Raw genomic sequence first — 21,009 nt, 5'->3', positions numbered from 1 at the left:
CCAAAACATATCATACCGTAATGAAATAACTCAACACAGCCTTTAAAAAGGCCGATGACTTTTTGTCATAAATTACATTTTAACCTCTTATGATGGGTTATTGAAAGTTCACATTGAAAATCACTCTCTTTATTGGTCAGGATGAGATGTTTTTGGATAGTATATAGGAATATTTATAATTTTTGCTGTGAATGACAAACTTGCCGAACATTATTAGCTGGGGATTACTGTTACCTTAATGTCTTATCTGTCTATCTAAATTAGTGTATTGTATTAGTGAATTAGTGTAGATCAAGAACATAATCACAAAATCAAAATCTGAATGACCTCTTCATTGTTACAGACCATGCACAGTGCATTGTTTAAATTTTACAGAAATTGGTTGTAGAAAAAGTAAAAAAAAGTAACCCCATACAACCTTAATGGCCGCTATATAACTGCTATACACCCAGAAGAGTAGTTGGAGTTGTTATAAGGTCCCATATGGTCTAGCGGTTAGGATTCCTGGTTTTCACCCAGGCGGCCCGGGTTCGACTCCCGGTATGGGAACGAGATTTTGGAGAGAAAAGGTACATTTGAAGCAGTGTTATTACTTAAACATACGACATAGTCATATGATTCTGATGAAGCATGGTCATTCTATCTTTCTTGGGAGCTGTGTAAAAAATATCCAGAGTATAACTAATTCCCTTCGAATCATTCAAAATACTTTGGCTTTCTTACACCTCTACAGATACAGAAGAAAAATGAACGATATTTTGTCCTTTCGCTTCTGTGTCGGTGTTTCTGTGAATGTGAGACAGTACCAATAACTCCTCGTTAGTATAGTGGACAGTATCTCCGCCTGTCACGCGGAAGACCGGGGTTCGATTCCCCGACGGGGAGAAGTTACACCTTTTCTTATTATTACAGATGCAACATACTCTTGGCTTTGGCTACATTTGACTAGAATTTTACATAACTTTATTCTCCTCAGAATAACGGTGTCACAACTGATATGGACTGACTTTACTGTGCTACACAAAAAGATGAAGAGACCGGGGTTCGATTCCCTGATGGGGAGAAGTTACACCTTTTCTTATTATTACAGATGCAACATACTCTTGGCTTTGGCTACATTTGACTAGAATTTTACATAACTTATTCTGAGGAGAATAACGGAGTCACAACTGATACGGACTGACTTTACTGTGCTACACAAAAACATGAAGAGAATCGAAACCTGAAGGAAACATCATATTTTAACAATATTGTTAAGATGATAAAAAGCAAATGTGGTGACAAACCCCACGTGAGCCTTAAAGTTCTGTTCTGAATCAAAGATGACACAGAGATTAATATGAAAGAAACATTTGACATCATAATTCCTCAAAAGAATAAATAAGACATAACACTTCTTAGGCATTTAATAAATCCTAATTAGTACTTAGTATGAATTAATTAATTATGAATTAAATTATCAGCCTTATGTCAAACATGTGTAATGTTGCAAAACCAAATATAATTAGAAATAGAGTATTATTGCATTGTTAATTTGAAATCTAGATATATCCTATTCCTCACTGTGTTTAGAGTAGCTTTAACAGTGCAGGTAGTTTGGCTGTTCTGCCTATCAATAGTAAACACATGACATTTGAATGTTCTAATCAAAGAAATGCCACTAACAAGCTTAGGATATTAAATTTAATTTGTAGGTAGATCCCATCAGACCACAGGTATCAGACTAATCCTATGAGGTTTTGCTTTTCCACATCTTATGCCCAGTTTGTGTAATAGGCAACATGTGTCTTTATACTGTAGATACATAGTCAGAAGGTTTTACAGTTGCAAGTGTATTTCAATACACTGTGCACTCTAGCAATTTTGTATTGAAATAAAGTAAAATAAAATTTATAAGCAAAATGTATTTTTAAAGGCACTGCCTGGCAGCAACTTTAGCAGTTTATGTGTTGTAGGCCTAATTCTGATCGTTTTTATTTTCATCTTTTCATTGGTTATTTTCAAATGTACACCTACATAAAATTAAGGCAGCCATTTTACAGTGGATCAACAGCATATTAGACTTTAACAAATATTTCATGAATATTGGTGTTACAAGTGGTTTACACATTTTTAATGCAACCAAGTATCTTATATTAGAAATGCAGTTCTGACGTGACAAAGCGAAGTGATGTGCTGTATATTATTTTCATGTTTGACAGACTTCCTGCCTCCTGCTTTCTACACGTCAGTGCTGCAATGGACAACAGGGACATGTGGCTTTTAAATCTAGTGTATAACAAAACAGAGCATCAGTTTCACACAAGTTGGAGACTGTGAGTAATTATTTTGTCTGACATGTTGTTTCTGGTGTCACCTGATGTAGGCCACAGTCCACAGTCCACAGTGCCATTACCGTAAATTACATCTGTTGCCCAGACACTATTCGATCGCAGTGTTTTATTATATGAAACTACAACTCCCACAATGCAACGGGGTTTGTGGGGAAAGTACGGAACTATCTGAAAATGCTTTACTTTCATTTTCGCTTTTTATGTCGACTGACTGAGTGTCTTTCCGTCTGCTGCACGGCCTTGAATTTTATCAATAAGACGCTTATTTTTCTTTCTCAGCAGGTTGTTCCAGTCTACCGTTTTTACAAACAGTATCACAGAACTTTTCTTCCACAGAGACTACATGGCTGCTCTGGATATTCGCCCCGAGTCTAAAGAACAGGTAAAGTCTAATGTCATGATGTAAGCTAAAGGCTACACCAATATCATAAACCTACGTTTCATCAGGCGCATGGCCGGTGTGTCAGTGACTCTAACAGATGAGCTGATGTCCAGATGTGTGATTTAATAAGCACATAGTGTCTGTGCCAAATTATTGTACGAAGAGGTAACTAACTAATTATCTGCCACAAGTCCTGTTTAGCAGCGTCAGTAAGACTTGTCCTTTTAGATACGTATGGTGAGTCTCAGACAAAAAGGAAAATAATCAAAACTTAATTATATAATACCTTCTTTGCAGGTGGATGACTTCTGCCAGAAAGTCGCCAAAGAGGTAAATTGAATTTAATCTTGGAAATATAGGGCGATATTTTCTGCATTTTGCATCTTTACTGTTGTGAGAGTATGTTACACATTGAACAAAAACAGGGAACAAAAACCCTTAACACTTACAAACAAACGTTTCGACCCTAAAAATTGCAAGTCCAGTTGCCATGACTCAGCCTCTAGGTAACTGCCCAAGGACGACTTTCACACACTTGCAAATATATTTTGAAATGTGTGTTTTTTATTGTATTTTAAATACAAGAAAGGGTGGTATTAACTTTGTATAAGCACATGTGAACCACATCTGAGCAGGTCCAGATCACAATCACTACAGCCTACTTGAACCTTGTCAAATCTGAACTAGTTTATGAGGGAACATATACATTTTCTTTAAACCAAAGTTTCAGATTTGTTTGCTTTATTATATAGATGTATCGCGTTTGGTAAATAACTCAGATGAAGTTGGGTTATACAGCATCTCATTTTCAGTTACTTGGTTCTCTTTTACCCCAGTACCCCCCACTTTATTTTCAAAGTTGTATGCAATTTCTCCATATTCTCTCTCTCTCTTGCAGTGCAATAATAAATATTATTTTATGACAGGCAGAAGAGCTTGTTTCCAAATTTTTCCCTCAGAAGATCGAAGAGCTGCAGACACTTCTGAAGGTATCAGTCTGTGTTGGTATGAAAGAACTTGACATTCTGCAACAAGAAGGGGTCTTTAGGGGATTAGTGGTCTGATCAAATAGCAGTTTGAACTCTTAAGACATATCCATTAAAAGAAACAGTCCATATATGACTTGTGTTTGCTGTCAGACATCTTTTAGCTGTGATGACCCTGCATCTTTGAAGGCTCCACTGGACATCCCAATACCTGACCCAGTTAAAGAGGAGGCCAAACGCAAGAAGAAGGAGGAAGTAGGTCATACACTTACTGTGTTTTAGGCTCTATGATCGGAAAATTTAACGTGGAGTCATTCGCCACGGGTTTATAATTTCATTATATCAAGACACTGCAGAGCCCGTGTTTGAGTTACATTTCTTTAGATTATAATGCCACTCTTGATACCATCTGTTCTGATCTTGCAGAAGGAGGGAAAGAAAGACAAGGACAGTGATAAAGAAGACGAAGATTCAGGTAAATCGGACAAAGAAGACTGAGACGTGACGCCAAGTGATAAAACAAAGCTACTAATTCTAGTGTGAAAGGAATAGGGTTATTTTTATGTGATGTGGTTGTCCAGAACTGCATGACACACAGATGTTTTACCTGAATTGTGTGTTATTGTAGTGAAAGAATGCTGTTAGGAGAAAAAGGTGTTTTGCAAAGCATTATTTTATATTTATGATTTCCCAGTGCAAAGTATTCCAATTTAACAATTGTAGTTGGTATGCAGAATTACTGAAAACTATTTGTTAATTCTGATCTAAGCTTTTGTACAAACAATTTAAAATGACATGAGATGCAAGATGTTAGACTTTTTTACTTATTCTGTTCCTCATTATTTACTATTAATAATGAAGTAAATAATTCTAACTGTAAAAAACAAGGGAGTAAATCTGTTTTAGATCTATTTTACAAAAAAAATGGCTCACACAGGCTAATGAACCAGTGAACTGTTGTTTTTTTTTTTTTTTCAATGTTTTAACTGTTTATAAAATTTGTATGTGTATGTTAAGCATTAAAAATGAAAAGCATTTCTGACATTTTGTGTAAGTGAAGTGACGTTTGGGGACATCCTCTAGGTCCTCCCTGTGGTCCCATCTGCAGCAATGAGGTGGTGGAGAGTCTCCTGCAAGCGGTCAAGCCTCAGATCCAGATGCTGAAGGAGAAGCTCAACATGGTCAGTCAGCCAGTCTTGGTGTTACCTTTGTTCACAGTATTGAATGCACAACACACTTGTGTTGTGTGAAATGCCTTTGAGTACATATTATCTTATGTGGCTACAGAGATTAAATTATCTTGTACATTTTAATATGTTTCTTCTGTTTTAGATGGGACTGTGTGGAAGTTTAATAACAGGGATAATCCTAAAGCGATTAGTGAATTGTGATTTTTATTTTCGGGCAGGTGTCAATGTGGGTGCAACTCCAAATTCCTAAAATTGAAGATGGTAACAACTTTGGAGTGGCTGTACAGGTTAGTAACTCCTGATAATTTGGTGATGTAGTGTAGTGAGGTGCTGTGTTGTCTTAAAAAAGGCGCTTTGCTTATGTTCAACAGGAGAAAGTGTTTGAGCTGTTGACCAACACACGCACCAAGATTGAGGGATTCCAAACTCAGATTTCAAAGTAAGAGCCTACACCAGTTCAGCTATTTCGTAGCAGTATTTTTTTTATTTGAATATAGATAATATGCAGTAACGTTCACAAGCTGATGCAACAGTTGACAGCCCATTTTGGCTTGTTAGAGCTCTTGTCAGGTTAAGCTATTGATTTAGTTAGCGCACTAGAAATTCTACAAAGTACAATACCTGTGTAAGTTGCCCTGCCCCATCAAGTGCAAAACATGACAACATATGATTATATATGATAATATGATAATATGATTAACCATAGTAACTGAGGAAAACCTATGTTATTCTAATTCAGATTTTTACTTGCACCACTAATAAAAGAAAATCTATGTAATAAATTAATCCACCTGTGCAACCCATTCATTTTAAAGTGAGAATATGTAATTTTTGAGATAAATATTTTAAAGCTCATTGTATAGCAGTATATTGTCTGCTCTAAGGAATGATAAGTCTTTCTTCTATGATTTATTAGATATTACAGTGAGAGAGGTGATGCTGTGGCCAAAGCCTCCAAACAGCCCCATGTGGTAAGTATATCATATCGTGTGTCTTGTTCAGGCTACATTTTCATATATGTACACATCTTTTAATGCTCACACACTCAGTGGTAGAATAAATTAAATCAAATATATACAGGTAAATACTGCACTTTACCTGCAGACTCTTTGCCCTGGTTGTGTGTCATCTGTGTGTAAAATAAGACATTGTGACTGACTGGGAACATGGTGGAAGTGCCATGTATGTTTTGCATATGAAGTCACAGCTTGTGGGGTGTACTTTGTGCTGCAGGGAGACTATAGACAGCTGGTTCATGAGCTGGACCACTATCAGTACTGTGAGCTCCGCCTTGTGATCCTGGACATCCGCAACACTTATGTAAGATACACAAGCTTTTTTATTTACTGTTAGCCTTTAGTTTTGAGTGCTAACATTTTGGAAAAATTTGAAAATGGATAAAAATGTAATTATGAAAAAAAACACTAACTGATGTAAGATTATATAAAAAGTTGACAGCTCTGAATAGCCTTTCTATCCCATTCACTCTTCTATATATATTTGCCACACTACATTTCTGCTGTTTTTGGTAATACACTCTTTATTTTCTCTGCAGGCTGTGTTGTTTGACATCATTAACAAGAACTATGACAAGATTAAGAAACCAAGAGGAGATGGAAAAGCCCTGATCTACTGAAACAGACACCAACATGCTCACAGGCTTTCTAACACAGCATTTTAGATAATATGACACATCAAGTAACAAAATACCCACTCTGACAAAAATGTCTTTTTCTTATTGCATGTAGTTTGGTTCAGATGACAAAATAAAGTAAGAGCTTTCTGACACTATTCCATTTTTTGGGGGGTCTAATTTGAAGTGTCTGGGATGTTTGCCAGTATACTATATCTAGATTTCAGTTTCTCTACAGACCTAATGAGAAGTTTTTTGACTTTTCAAAACAATCAAAGCCTTCAAGGTCACAGCGTCCTCCACTAAATGTCCTGAATCTACTGAAGAGTTTAATGCTGTTAATGTGTACATGGAAGTATAATGTTACACAACACATTCGCGTGATTCGGATCAAATATGGAGAGGGGGTTGTAGCCAAAAGTGTGGCCTGTCCTGTCGGTGGCACGAGCCATTACAGGAGCCACCTCTAGGGGCGCTGTTCTGTGGCCTGTGTGGCACGGACCACTGGCTTGTGTGGCCTGTCAGTTGCACGGACCATTACAGAGACCAGCTCTAGGGCGCTGTTCTGTGGTCTGAGTGGCAGCAGTGTGTCCTGTCTGGTCCGTGCCTGCCAGGTGTCTGGTCTCGCTCAAGGATTTGAGCTCCTTGCCGTGCTATCAGTGGTCCTGATGGTTTGTGGAATCTATATAGATGCATGTCATTGTATTAAAATCGCAACACGATGTAGCACTAAGCAGGATTTCGCGGACAGTCCAAAAATAAAATACAGCATGCATACAGGTCTCTATGTTCGGAAAGTCTTTGGTTTCTTTCATATATCTTAATCTATTAATTTATATTTATTTTTTTATTTGCTTTTTCGATGCCGCGTTGTATGTGAACCACAAGGAGAGAGAATGTCTAATACAGATTTCTGTAGCACTTTAGCTTATTGGCCTATGCAGATACCCCCGGTCCAAGAGGTTACAAAATCGAGTCTTGCTTAGTTATCTGTTTTTATTCGCGAGCACACGAGAAGGTATTATAGAAATGTGTTTTATTATTATGTAGGTTTAACATGTAACCTGGTCCACTGGTCTGTGTCGCGGCGGTGGGCCCTGTCTGGTCCGTCCGTGGTCTGAGTGGCACGGACCACAATACTAGCTATATTACGCAGTATTTTCACAGGCTTTCCCCCTTTTGATTGATTGATGGATTATTACAGTGACAGCAACTCTATGTTCTTTATACTTTATTATACTTATATGATACACACGTCATTCTGCGTTAAGTATTTGCTTCAGACTTGCCCTGCAATACAAGAAATGAACATAGCCACAACTTATTGGTAATAAAAACAAATAACGTCAACAGTTGATCAAACGTAAAAGGATTTTATTATGTTGAAATAAAAGTCACTATACAGTGTGTAAGGAAAGTATTCAGACCCCTTTAAATTTTTCACTCTTTGTGTCATTGCAGCCATTTGCCAAGATCAAAAAAGTTCATTTTATTTCTCATTAATGTACACTCAGCACCCCATCTTGACAGAAAAAAGCAGAAATGTAGACATTTTTGCAAATTTATTAAAAAAGAAAAACTGAAATATCACATGGTCATAAGTATTCAGACCCTTTGCAGTGACACTCATATTTAACTCACATGGAACAGGATGACAACTCCCGATTTTTTTGGGGCAGTCGTGGCCTAACAGGGCAGCTGCCCCTATATCAGTCTGAAGAGTCTCTGAGAGGCTCAGTTCAGTTCCAGCGCTCCAAACCCAAACAAAAAAAAAAAAAAACAAAGAAACAGGGGCACTGTCCCTGTGAGAAAGAAAGGGTCTTTGGCTGCCACATACTTGGTGGTGGAGACGGTGGTGGATTTGCGCCATCAGACCCCTGTGATTCCCTCATTCGCCGGAGCACATCCCCTGAGAGCTGCAAGGGAATGTGGCGCACATATAAGTCGGTGTAGGAGAGATGTGTGACATGTTAAACGATCATATCAAGCTTCACTGGTTAAACAGTCTTTCATCAAGCATGCTGAAATGTCCCCAACATGCCTGCTAGCTCCAGATGTGGTGCTGTACACCTGGACCTGACCTCACTCATCTACCTCAACAGCAGTGCAAAAGTATCTTCCCCCTGTTCGTGTTGACATAACCAATCTCTGTTTCCGTGTGGAAATTTCGCAGGCATGTTAAGGACACGCTGCATGGAGCTTAGCTGCGTATATTATGCCTGTTGTGCTGCTATTTCACGACTGTCTTCATTTTCATTCATCCAGCTGTCATACAGACAGCCTACTAGCTAACCTTAGCTAACGCCAAACCCAATGAGCAGGCGACGCTCATGTTCACTGGGCAGAGACCGGGTTCATCTGAGGACATGGGAACTGTTAGCGTGTAAACACCTCAGACCACGAAGCCCACTAACTAACGTTATTAGCTTTAGCTGCTATGACTAGTGAAATAACTCAAACCTGGAGAGGGGGTTGTAGTGGCTCGTGCCACTGACAGGACAGGCCACACTTTTGGCTATAAACCCTGCTGGAGATTTGTTCATTTATTATCTTTCGTGGGAGCTGTGTAAAAACTATCCAGAGTATCTAACGTTAGCATAACAGGCCAAAAATAAGCGTCTGTATCCTGAAACACTAAATAACACCAACGTTAACGTTACACGATGTAATCAGTCCCAGCTAAATGAATTTTAAGACGAAAATAACAGTGTTTTTTCAGGTAAATACTCCCAAAATCAACAGTGAATAGCCGACACGTTACGTTACGTTACGTTACGTTGGCACGGTGATTTTCCAGGACGACTCGCTCAGGACGATGAACAGCCGCTAACGTAATGGTTAATGTTAGTTATATCGTTAACATGAGAAAACTTTAGAGACTAAACAAAACATTAGTTTGTCTTTTGGCTTGTGTGTCGCTGTTGCTTGTGTGATCGCGTGTTAACTTCACAACTCCTCGTTAGTATAGTGGACAGTATCTCCGCCTGTCACGCGGAAGACCGGGGTTCGATTCCCCGACGGGGAGTAAATGGTGTTCTTTTTTTCTTATTAGAGTTGCAACATAATTTTGGCTTTGTTGCACCTCTACAGATACAGAAAAATGATGACGAGAATCAAAACCTGAAGGAAACTGTGCATTACCTTGACTACCAACTGAGGCTCAAAAACTAATCTGGTACAATGATCAACTGGTAACAAAACAGTGAAATTGCTGATAAGCAGCAATCAACTGAGAAACTACATGTCCATATGACGACCAGTATTACACCCGTAGTGGTTTAAAAAATACTAAATAAGGAATATAGTGGACAGTGTCTCTGCCTGTCACGCGGAAGCCGGGATTCGATTCCCCGGCGGGGAGAAGTGAAGTTTTCTTTTCGTTTAGAAATACAGATGCATATTATTTCTCTTTCTACTTTCATTTAGAATTGTATGTGTTTTCTCCTGAAATAAAGAGCGAAACAATGCCAGGAAGACCACATAGTCTTCCACAGAAGCTATCGTGTTGCAGTAGAATGGCCGGTTAGGTTTCCAGACAACATAAAGACATAAAAAATGTTGTTACAGCATTTTTCAAAGTACCTCGACCAAAGTGACAGCTGCTTACGGCTGTACCACCCTGACTACCCCCGATGTTGGTGGGGGTAGTGACAAAATAAGGTGGGGGCTGTAAATCAGTGATACAAGAATTTTACTGTTTTGCTTCATTCTGAGTTTGTGTGGATTCTCTTACCCGATTGTGTGTGTGTGTGTGTGTGTGTGTGTGCAACTTGGGGTGAGGTGCTGTAAGCCTTTTCACTTTTCAATACAGACAGCAGAGGGCGCTGCTTCAATGGAGACAGACACTTGGAAAAGGACTGAGGAGACAAATTCACCAAATAAATAAACACAGTGCTGAATCTGTTTTCACTGAAGAATTTATATTACTGACAAAACTGAATATATGTTCTGTTTATATATTTATTTTTACTATAAGGCCTACTAGGTACAATTCACATGCATGTCCACATGTTATAGCACAATTTGAGGATCATCACTGAGCTAAAAAAGAAAAAAATGTCATGATTTTTACATGAAGAATATCTCCCGATTATCATCCTAATAGCCTTAAACATGCCTATAATGAGTAAGGTTAAAAAACTGGTCTCCTGAAAAACTAAAGCCCCCTGTCTGATGTTTCCTCAGCCTTTGTAGTAAATAGTCTTAGGATGTTTCGAGTCAAAGATGTGGCTCCATAACAAAGTTCAGTACAGTCTATCATGGTTTCATCTTTGAATGGAAAACATCCTTTTTACAAGTCTTGTGTCTATTGCACCTGTTGGTTTAAAGTCACTCTGTAAGAGACTGATTACAGTTAAAATGAAAGGCTCCTGAGTCTGTGTTAACACAGAGTTTCAGGGCCACTGCATAAACACATCATGAAAATTATGACTTACAGCTGAAATATATTACAGTGGGATAAGGCTTCTGCACTGGGCCCCAGACTTCAATGCATGGATGTTAAACAGGGCTGAACATGAGACACAGCCAGAAAGGAAGCATAAAGTTTTCCTAGATGAAGAAAACTCAAGGAGATATCAGAAAGCTGCACTTATGGCAGCGTGCTGTGTAATTTGGACAACTTGGTGAACCACAGAGGACTGGACACAGTCTCTACCTACTGGTGGAAGAAGAATAACAGTGTTACAGCGGGACTGACTCTAGTGTGTAAATACAGAAAAAAGATGAAGAGAAGCAAAACCTGAAGGAAACTGTGCATTACTTTAAGTACCAGTTGAATGAAGCTCAAAAACTAAAAGTTGAGAAACTATATCTCCATATGACTGTCATGAAGCAAACTGTCCATGATCTTGAAGGTCAGCTGGACGCAAAGCAGTAAGAGGGGACACTAGGTGGACATCTCGAAAATACAGAACAATTGGCCATACCTGAGGAGCACAGGGGTGACAGCATCCTGGGGACTACATCTGAAAAAGAAAGCCTCTTAGCAGACAATGAAAATGTCATGACCTGAGGGAAAATGAGAAGATCATACACAACAGTCTCACTGTCAAGTTGGCCCTGATTAAATCTCAAACAGAGAAAAAACATTAAGACATCCTCTAAAAATACAGAACAACCGGCCATATTCGAAAAACATTATGATGAGAACAGCCTGGAGACTACACCTGAGGAGCACAGAAATGAGAGCATCTTGGAGACTTTTGCTGCCAGAGACCAGACTGGAAGTTGGTGGGGTTGGTTATCAAAAAAAAAAAAAAAAAAAAAACTGCTAAAAGCAGCTTTGTTTGCTGGTTTCATCACTGTGTGTGCAGCTGTTTTGGCCACAACTGTGCCAGCTGCAATACAGACCATAACTCCTTCCTGTGCAAATGTGCCTATCAAATCCTTGATCCCTACTCCAACATTAGGTGCATTGTCCCTGTGTACAAATATAAAAAAGAGCAAGTCCAGGATGAACCTGAATTACTAACATCTCTTCTAAGTTTTCTTTAACTAGTTGTTAGCCAGGCAGCATGACTGCAAGATATCTCTGCTGGTCACAAACGTGGATGAGTTTAACCAGGCTAGAAGTTTGTGGCACAAAGCCTGGATTTGAGGAAACATCTTCAGGACCTCAAGCTCAAGAAAGAGCTTCTGAAACACTTCAAACGTCTATTTCATCTTCGGTGAGTAAGTCAAGTTCATAGGGCCGAAGCCAAGCCTTTGCCACAAATCTACAATTCCCTTTGTGATCAAAACATCAGCAGGGGTGACACCATGTGCTGCACATCCATGTAGGACAACGATTGTCATCACATGCTCTGTGTAGTTCTCTTTGACAGTTTCCTTGCTGACTTCCTGTCAAACATGTTACATCTATGCTCACATGTTCTAAGATATGCACATTTTCCTCATTATACAAGAGATGACCATTGAGTACAGTACAATTTCTGCCCCAAGACCAGATTGTCCTCTCTTGTATAGGATTACTGACAATACACAGTTAAAGATCCCAAAGCAAGTTTATACCATGTAAATTAGGCTGACCCCTTATAGTAACCAAATGTGTGCAGTCTTCACCTGCGAGTTCATGTTTTGCCTCCATAATTATTATTTGCCTTTAGAAATGCAGTGAACTATAAGTTTAAAAGCAACATGCAAAATTCCTTTAATCAAATAATCCTTGATATTAACATTAATTTATAATCCAAGTCATCACATCTATTTTGTTGATTTAAAATGACAGCTTCAGTTTTTTGATGGATCTAGTACCTAAAGCTGTTCCACAACCACGAGCAACAAATATATTAATTAAATAAGGAAACAAAGGAAAAGGAAAATAAGTGTAGAAAGACTTTGACTCTTTGGGGAATGTTCTTAACCTGCACTAGCAAATTTCTCTCTTGAGATTTTTCTCAGTAATGAGTTAAGTTATGGGTTCTGTGAGCGGAGGGGACGCGGGACGTGGTGTCAGGTTTCCTTTAGCGGGTGGGATCTTCTGAGTTTGGTCCTGTTTTGGTTCTGCATTGAAGTCCTGAAATCTGAACAAAACAAGTCCTGCTGCTGTTTCCTGTGGATGGACAAACACTGAGTTCTTTCTTTCTCTCACAGCAGTTTGCCAGGTGTAGCCTACAGTCTTGACAAGTCTCCGCCGTTTTGAAATTGTAAACATGAAGAGTAAAAGAGAGGACATGATTTTTCAGACGCTCCTCTTGATCCACAGTAAGTAGGCTGCAGATTGGTATGCAGTCATTGTGTTTTGTTACAGGTGCTTGTAGTTACTGTAGAATAGGCACAGGATATGTAGCTTAATCATATTTTCAGTGTGTTCCTCCTGTAAACAACACCTATTGTTCTGAACCAATACTTGGTAAATTAAATTAGATATTGAAGTATTTTCCTGGGATACTGAGCATTTAGCCCTTTTCACTGTGTTAATCTTTAAAAATGATATCTTTTAAAATATGAAAGTTTACCCTGCCTCTCCCTAAGTCAGCTGGGATCAGTTCATTTGCTGATGGAGGCAGATGTCATTGGTTTGCATATCTGAAGGCTGATACTAAAACCAGTCTAAACATAAAACAGTGTTTTTTTCATCATCCAAAGCATCAAAACAATGTAAGAAAAGTCTTTAGTAATAGTTTAACCTGAATGTAGAGATCCTTCCAACAGGGGACATACATTTCAACAAAACACAAAGCAGTGGCTCTCTGACTGGGTCTGTTTAAGTAATTAACATGTTCATTTTTTTCTGCTGTTCCTGCTTCAGTCCCTGTGGCCTGCCTCTTCTCCACAGGTATGCTCCTCTTTTTGTGTGTGCATTAGGGATTTCTTTTTTATGCATCTCCCTTTGAGGACTTATTAAATGCTGAGTGAACTCTCCACCCTCTCTCTGATCCTCAGTATTGGGTCAGTCTGACAGCAGCAGCAGCGTAGTGGTGGCAGCCTACAATATAAGCTCACCCGCTGGGTCGAGCGTGGTCCTGCAGTGTGTGAGCGGTCGCATGGTGTGGACCAGGGACAGGGTGAGGGATAGACAGAGGGTGGTGCACTGGGACCTGTATCGGCCCCAGCCAGACTATGCCATGGAGAGGGTGGTGGACATGTTCTCTGCTGGAGACCAGAGGATCTACAACTCCTACAACTTGGGCCGAGTGGGGATCACCTCAACAGCCTTTAAGGATGGAAACTTCTCCCTGGTCATCAAAGGTCACGTTCACTTTCACTATCATTGCTGGAAAAAAAAGTCTGATTCACAACAGCACTGCTTTTATGTGAGTTTCTAAATAAATGAAACAGTTGAAAAAATTAAAACAGCCCTAGCTCTCATGGCAAAAGTGTCATTTTGACAAATGCAAAGTTAAAGTTAAAAAGGTAAAAGTACTTTAAAAGTATAGCATGCTTTGGAAACTGTGTGGTAGTTAGGGAAGTATATATCATTTTAAGCTACAATGATTTCTTCCATCATTAGGATCATGTTTGCTTTGTTTTCTGCACTATATTACAGATGTGAGGATGAATGACAGAGGTCTGTACTCTTGTAACCTCCACCATCTCTACTGTCACCTGTACGAGACAATCAGAGTACAGCTCAACGTCACCAAGTCACGTACGTACCACACTGTCCCGTCAGGATGTTCAACACATGGCAACTTTGAAACTGACTTAGTTTGTCTTTTTGCATTGTTACCATAAAGGCCGCAAAGAGCAGCGCTTCTGGGATGGGCACAAGGCGGTGTACGTTGTGCTGCTTGGTAGCACCGTGGTGCTGCCCTGCATCAACCGACGTAATGTGTGGACAGACTGGAGCAACGAGGAGGAGGACCAGCAGGTGAGTGTGTCCCACATGTGCTTGTTTTCTCTTAGTCCAGGTTTATGTCTAATTATGAGGGATAACAACATGTTGACTGAAAAAGTGTCTACCTTGGTGGCTTCCAGGTGGTACACTGGGACCGTCAATCCCCAGGAGTCCGCCATGACCGCGCTGACCGCCTGGTGGACCTGTACGCCTCTGGAGAGCAGCGTAGCTACGGGCCCCTGTTTCTTCAGAGGAAGATGAACATTAGCAATCAAGCCTTCTCAGAGGGAGACTTCTCACTTACCATATCTGATCTGCAGGTGTGTATGGACATGTGAAGGGGGGAGAAACAGAAGAACCCACGAGTCTGGTAGTTAAAATACTGTGGCAAGTGGACCTCCCACTGAGGTCACAGGCAACATGAGCGCCCAGTGTTTAAGAAGACACAGAACTTAGTCATTTATAATGTCGCTGTTGTCAAGTCAGACTTTATTGCTGTACTATAAAAATGAGATTGGCAACCACAGAGAGTTGAGTAATCACATTTTTTAAAAACAATAGTTGCACGCACCAAAACAAATAAAACAAGCCCTGACCAAAAGGACTTCCTATCCTGCTTTGTGTCATTTGTAGTAATGGCCCCAGTGTTGCTTCACCGGGCTCATAAATCAGAACATTTAGCTTAAATACAGGCACAGCAGGATCTGAGGTTTAATGCTGTGGAAGTGGGGGCCAGTTTTCCATTTGGCTAAACACGCAACAGGCTCAGCTGACTGTCACACCAGCTTTACTCATGTTGTATGTTCAGAAGTTTAAAGGTAGAAATAATTAGCTCTGACATAACCCAAAACCTTTTTGGGGGAAGAAAAGTTTTCTGCTATATCAAAACCTGTAAGTGTTTTCAAATGGGTCCATTTGTGCTAATAAGTTTAAATGTGTGTGTTGCACAAAAAAACATGCAAAACAGGCACAGTTTGTTTTGGACTAACTATATAGTTATTTGTTAATAACAAATTGTAAATTCTACTTGCAAATTGTTGATATAATCAAATCTTAAACCTCAATTAACTAAGATTTAGCTCCTCTCTAGTATTTATATTAAAATCAATGTGCTTTCATTTGTTTTGAATTCGGGCTTTTTACATGTATGTCAGAGATTGTGTCTTACACACAGTGTCAAATAAACATGTGTGTTTGTGCATTCAACTCCCAGCCCACAGACCAGGGGGTGTATTCCTGCCACCTCCACCATCATTACTGTGGTTTACATGAGAGAAGAGAGTTCCAGGTCACAGTGGAGCCACCAGTGATTCGGACCACCCAGCTAGCCAAAGCACTGCCCAGTGAAGACAAAGGTAACAAACACACACACACACACACAGACAAATATACAAGTATACACAATCTTGCTTCCTGTCCTAGTTATTCTGCAGGTCTGTGTGAGGGCCTTAGCAGAGGGGATGTTTTCTAACTTAGTGCATTTGAACTATCTTGTGTACAATTAGGAGAAAAAAACTACACATCTGTTCTTTCCTTCACTCTTCCGCTCTCTAGCATTTTGTCCTCATTCATCCTTAGGAGAAGAGAAGAAAGCTCCCTTATTTCCAAAGCTTTCTGTTGGTTTCATGAACGATTTTTTCTTGCTCTGTCAGCTTCTCTGATGCCAGAGCCCTAAAACCACACACACTCTCCTCCAAGCCTCACCCTTATTGCCTTTCTGTTCCACCAAAGGTTCTACATTATTAAGCATTAAACCACTACTCCACACAGTTTGGTTGTATACATGTATAGTTAGATATATGTGTGTGCCCGGGGGCGTCTGTTCTTCCTCTCTCAGTTGTTTACTTGCCTTTCTAGATGCCCCAGAAGTTGTTTTTCTTAGTGCATCTAAGAAAATAGGAAAAGACAAGAGGGAAGAAAGCGATGGCAGGGTGAGACAGAAGTGAGGTTTGGCGTGTTGAATTGCCAGCTGCCTACCTCAAATTCCTGGAGAATGAGAGTTTCTGGTGCATGTGTCAATGTTTCCAGTAGGTGATTGAAGCAGAGCCGATAATGGCAGATGTATCAAAGTGGGAAAATTCTTGTGGTCATATTCATTTGTGCGTGTGTGTGTGTGTGTGTGTGAGAGAGAGAGAGAGAGAGAGTGTTTGAGTGTGCTCGGACGACCGATCTCATTTCAGTGGAATCTCTTGGAGACGGTATCTGGGCCAAAGTCCAGTGCTGCCCATACGATTAATCCTTCACTCCCCGAGCAGTGAGAGTAACAGTAGAATTGCACTATGGGAAACAAGATGCATAAATGATTTATTACCCACAAAGAAGTGAGGTTGTGCAGTTTCTTCCTCTGTGCTGCAGTATCATGTCATTATATCAGTTTTCATTTTGCCCTCCCTGACTTCTTCACTCTTTCTTCTCCCTACGTCATCTTCCCTCTGACCTGCCTTCTTTCTGTACTTTATATTTTCATCACATTCTTTTTACCTTCTTTTTATTTTTTTTTTATCTCTTCCTCAATTTCTTTTTGGCTTTCCTCATAAAAAATGAAAAAGCATTTTTGTTCGGTTTGGGCAGTCTAGAAAAGAAAGTGTGCTTCATCTGCACAGCAGCTGGGCATACAGAGGCAAAGACATGTGAGATGGAGGAAGATACACAAAGAGATAAAGAAGGATGTGGTGGAGGAGCCTGTTGATGATGTAGGGGAGGAGAGATGTAGGTCACCCCTCCCTCCTTCCTATCAGAGTTATTTCTCAGTGAAATTTGGGCAGAGAAGGGACAGGGCAGCCAGATTCAACACAAGCACATATGTTCCCATCGGGGCCGGGTCAGGGGAAAACGGTCTGGAGCTAAACAAAAGGATCAGAGGGTTTGTAACCCTGATGAACATGTTGTTTTCATGTATGTTGTCTGTACTGCAGGTTTGTGTATGGGCTCACTAGGCGAGGTCTTTTCTGGCTTCATTTTGTGAGGCAGGCCTCTGGAGAACCATCTCACCGTTCCCGTCCTCTCCCTTGGCTCCCCTGCTCTGTTCCTCCCTGCTCTGTCCTTCCTCCTCTTCTCTTCCTCTCCTCTCTTTTCTGTGTTTTACTGCCAGGCAAAGTAAACCGCAGCATGACTTTCTGTCTGGATCTCATTTTGGCTCGAATATGTTGAGTCTGATCTCCACAGCTGCTTCTTGCCTTGCACTTCCCTAATGAAGAAAATGAGTTCAGGCTCCCCCTCGCTCCCCCGTCACAGGCCCCCTCCTCTGCTTTGCAACTCTCAGCAGAACCACACATATCACCTACCACCGCCTAATTATTTCCCACTGCTCTGAAAATGTGTTCAGCGTTTTTTTTTACAGCCAGGAAATGTCACCGCATATTAAAAAAAAGCAACATCAAATCATTTGCAAGGTGTGAGAGTTTACGTGGCATCACACAAACACAGACAGATCTGTGGCCACATACGCAGACTGCAAAAAAATTGTGGTGAAGCTTGGAGAGGAACCTCTGCCAGGAAGCACAGATGTTAGTCTCCTAGAAAAAAGACAAGACAAAAGAAAGACAAAATTAAATTTAACACAATTTCAATTTTAACTTGCACAGATTTTTAGCTCTTTTTGTTCAACCTTCAAAAACACTGTGGTTGTATTGAGCACATGAGCTCAACATGCTACTGTTTATAAGTTCACACTGACTTAATTTTAGTTTAGCATACTAGCATGCTAACATTTGCTAACTGGCACTAAGGAAAGGTTCAGCTGTGGTTGATGCCATTTGTTTTGCAGATATTTGGTTGGTTTATGAAACATATGAGAAGTCAAAAGATGATAAGACATTTCACAGAAGTCAACATGATGGTGGGACGAGGGAGAAGTCAGAAGAGAGAAATCATTCATTGATCATCAAAAAAACTAATCCACCCACTAGATGCTCCAACATCTCACAGGAAAAGAGGAAACAGTGGCAGCTTCTTATGCTCCTGAGTTAAGGCCCAAACTGTAGCCTGGAGGATTTATTCTCTGAGCTTCTTCTGAGCTCCATGAATAGCTGCACCAAATTTCACACTCCAAATCAGTGGACCAAGCAATATTGCCATCCTTCATACCTATATTAAATATTTACTGATGACTGAAATGTGTAACATCCACAAGTCAAATGGGCAAAAGAATCAGATGAATGTTTGACCCAGCTGCCTGATACTGAGGCTCTGGGTGGAGTTTTGTTTGATGAATGTGGTTTTAGTTTAAACTTTCAACCTAAACTCTAAAAAAGTTGAAAAGGCAGAGAAAGTGCCTCTGTAAGGGAGTGAAAACATACAGTGAGGGCGAGTTATGATTGGACTAAACCTACTGGTTCTTGTGTTACTCATGAGATGTGTAATGTTTGTTCAATGCAAGGGCCTGCTTTTGTTTATTCCATTTCCAAACCTCATAATGACACATTGGTCTGTTTGTAAGAGAAAAGACGAAGAGTAGAGGGAATCAAACGCTGACTGTTGCGATCTCTGTACTACTCAGAAACCACTAAGGCTGAGTCACCGCGAGTCATCAACGTTATTCTGCCTGACCAGAGACACCATTTCCTCATGCCACTGGGCTACATCCTCACATCCCTCCTGCTCCTGACATTCATAGTCCTCATCGTCATCCTCATCACACGCAGATGCAGAACCAAAGGTCTGAACTGCAGAAGCTTGATTATCGCTGGTTTACACTGAAATTCAGAGTCTCATCTCATTTTCTTGTGTTTTCAGTGTTTTATCCTCAGGCTTCTGTGAGGTGAGCACTGTACACACACAAAGACAGACACATAATCATTGTTTAGCATAAACACACACTTAGATGTCTCTCTCTTGCTGTCACAGGTCCAGCAGGAGTCACAGCAGCTCAGATGAGATTGAAATGGATGTTGCTGAGGTGAACGTGCAAAGTCAGGAGGAGAGAAGATTTGGTGAGTTAGAAAACAGACTGGGGTGTAAATACAAAACAGCTTGTGTCTTGACTGTGTGTATTCTAACTTTCTCCTGTGTGATTTTTTTTTAGACTACAAAAACAACCTGCTGAAAGAGAAAGCCCGCAGGAGCTCCCAGCCTAAAGTCATTGATCTTGACAAAGGTAACACTCACACAGCCAGTGTCACATTTTCATCCTCCTTAACTCCACCTTCAATTTGTCTTTGCTTCTTGCAGAGATGAAGAAATTTTCTAAGTGAGAAAATGAAAAGTAAAACTGGGGTCACTGGCTGGTCCAGGGGCTGTGCTCCAAGCAAAACACTGCCTCCTGTCCTGGCAGGAGAAACGCTACAGTAAGAAAATCAGTGTCATCAAAATGCTTTGTTGTGAAATGCAGAAAAGTGTTATTTTTAAAAAGAGCACACAGTTCAGGCTCATGATTTTATTTTCTTTGCACCGTAGCACCACCTAGTGGGACGTTTTAGCCAAGGCTCGAATGTTAAATGAAGACGTGTAAATAAGTTAAAGTTGTGACCAAGTGAATATAAATAATCAGTTGTAAAAGCTTCAGTTATTATGCTTCCAGTTAGAACAATGTACTGATGTTTTTATTTTCACTTTGTTCCTCTCTGTTTACTCACTGAAGTGTTTGTGTTAAGACGCAGCGTATCTCAAATGTTCAATTTTGATGCTCAGACTGTTTTTTTTTTTTCCTGGAATGGTCATTTTTTGAATGTATAAATTTTAGTGTTTGCTCATTTTTGACATAAATCCTTTTTAGATCCTTTTTTACATATTAAGAGAGGAAGACTGGTCTTGTTAGAGAAGTATTTGGTCATAGTCATTTTTTACAGCAGACATTTTCTCTTGTGAGCCAGCATGCACAATACAACGACCCTGAAACTGAAGCACCTAGGTGGTATTCAGCGATCTTTAAATGTATTATTGAGCTGTAATTGTCCCACTGTGCTGTGTCAAAATGTCTGCAGTCGTTATAAAGTCAATGATTCCAAAACTTTTTTTTTTTTTTAAATCATTCACCTTAAAATTTGCAGAACAGGCCCCATATTTTGACATAAATGTTTGCTTGATGATCATTGCAATTGATAACACTGTTTGCCTATTACACCTTTGCCAGATCACAATGTCAACTGTGAAAACTTTAGCTTGTCAGTTTAAGTTTCACCCCACTTGCTTTGGTCATATACGCAACCCCAGGTCAAGAACCACTGCATTACCTTCCTATAAGTCCTGATCTCTCCTGGTTAATGG

General features: G+C 40.0%; 2 protein-coding genes, 1 long non-coding RNA gene and 1 other non-coding gene across 4 annotated transcripts; 3 read left to right on the top strand and 1 right to left on the bottom strand.

The window, feature by feature from the left end:
* The first annotated feature begins 477 nt into the window (after nucleotides 1-477).
* Nucleotides 478-549, top strand: trnae-uuc (transfer RNA glutamic acid (anticodon UUC)). The gene has a single exon. It is a non-coding gene; the product is annotated as a tRNA-Glu (tRNA).
* A 1,979-nt stretch (nucleotides 550-2,528) lies between these two features.
* psme1 (proteasome activator subunit 1) lies at nucleotides 2,529-6,682 on the top strand. Its single transcript, XM_026307916.1, has 11 exons — nucleotides 2,529-2,715; nucleotides 3,013-3,045; nucleotides 3,642-3,704; nucleotides 3,855-3,956; nucleotides 4,128-4,176; nucleotides 4,785-4,882; nucleotides 5,110-5,178; nucleotides 5,263-5,330; nucleotides 5,808-5,862; nucleotides 6,125-6,211; nucleotides 6,447-6,682. Exons 1-11 carry the CDS (start codon nucleotides 2,677-2,679, stop codon nucleotides 6,525-6,527), a joined length of 744 nt encoding a protein of 247 aa, XP_026163701.1. The 5' UTR covers nucleotides 2,529-2,676; the 3' UTR covers nucleotides 6,528-6,682.
* Nucleotides 6,683-8,368: 1,686 nt separating this feature from the next.
* Nucleotides 8,369-16,894, bottom strand: LOC113130926 (uncharacterized). The gene is made up of 3 exons (XR_003295743.1): nucleotides 16,783-16,894; nucleotides 14,931-15,050; nucleotides 8,369-8,440 (listed from the first exon to the last, which is right to left on the bottom strand). It is a non-coding gene; the product is annotated as an uncharacterized LOC113130926 (long non-coding RNA).
* On the top strand, nucleotides 13,008-20,043 carry LOC113130923 (matrix remodeling-associated protein 8-like). Its single transcript, XM_026307915.2, has 12 exons — nucleotides 13,008-13,229; nucleotides 13,777-13,803; nucleotides 13,911-14,216; nucleotides 14,515-14,616; nucleotides 14,705-14,838; nucleotides 14,946-15,125; nucleotides 16,019-16,160; nucleotides 19,304-19,462; nucleotides 19,540-19,564; nucleotides 19,651-19,736; nucleotides 19,829-19,900; nucleotides 19,975-20,043. The coding sequence occupies exons 1-12, from the start codon at nucleotides 13,178-13,180 to the stop codon at nucleotides 19,995-19,997; spliced, it is 1,308 nt and encodes a 435-aa protein (XP_026163700.1). The 5' UTR covers nucleotides 13,008-13,177; the 3' UTR covers nucleotides 19,998-20,043.
* The last annotated feature ends 966 nt before the right edge of the window (nucleotides 20,044-21,009 follow it).

Source organism: Mastacembelus armatus, chromosome 5 (assembly GCF_900324485.2).
Source record: "Mastacembelus armatus chromosome 5, fMasArm1.2, whole genome shotgun sequence".
Lineage (NCBI taxonomy): Eukaryota > Metazoa > Chordata > Actinopteri > Synbranchiformes > Mastacembelidae > Mastacembelus > Mastacembelus armatus.
Note: the sequence above shows the minus strand (reverse complement) of the source record. Positions and strands in the feature narration are given on the sequence as shown.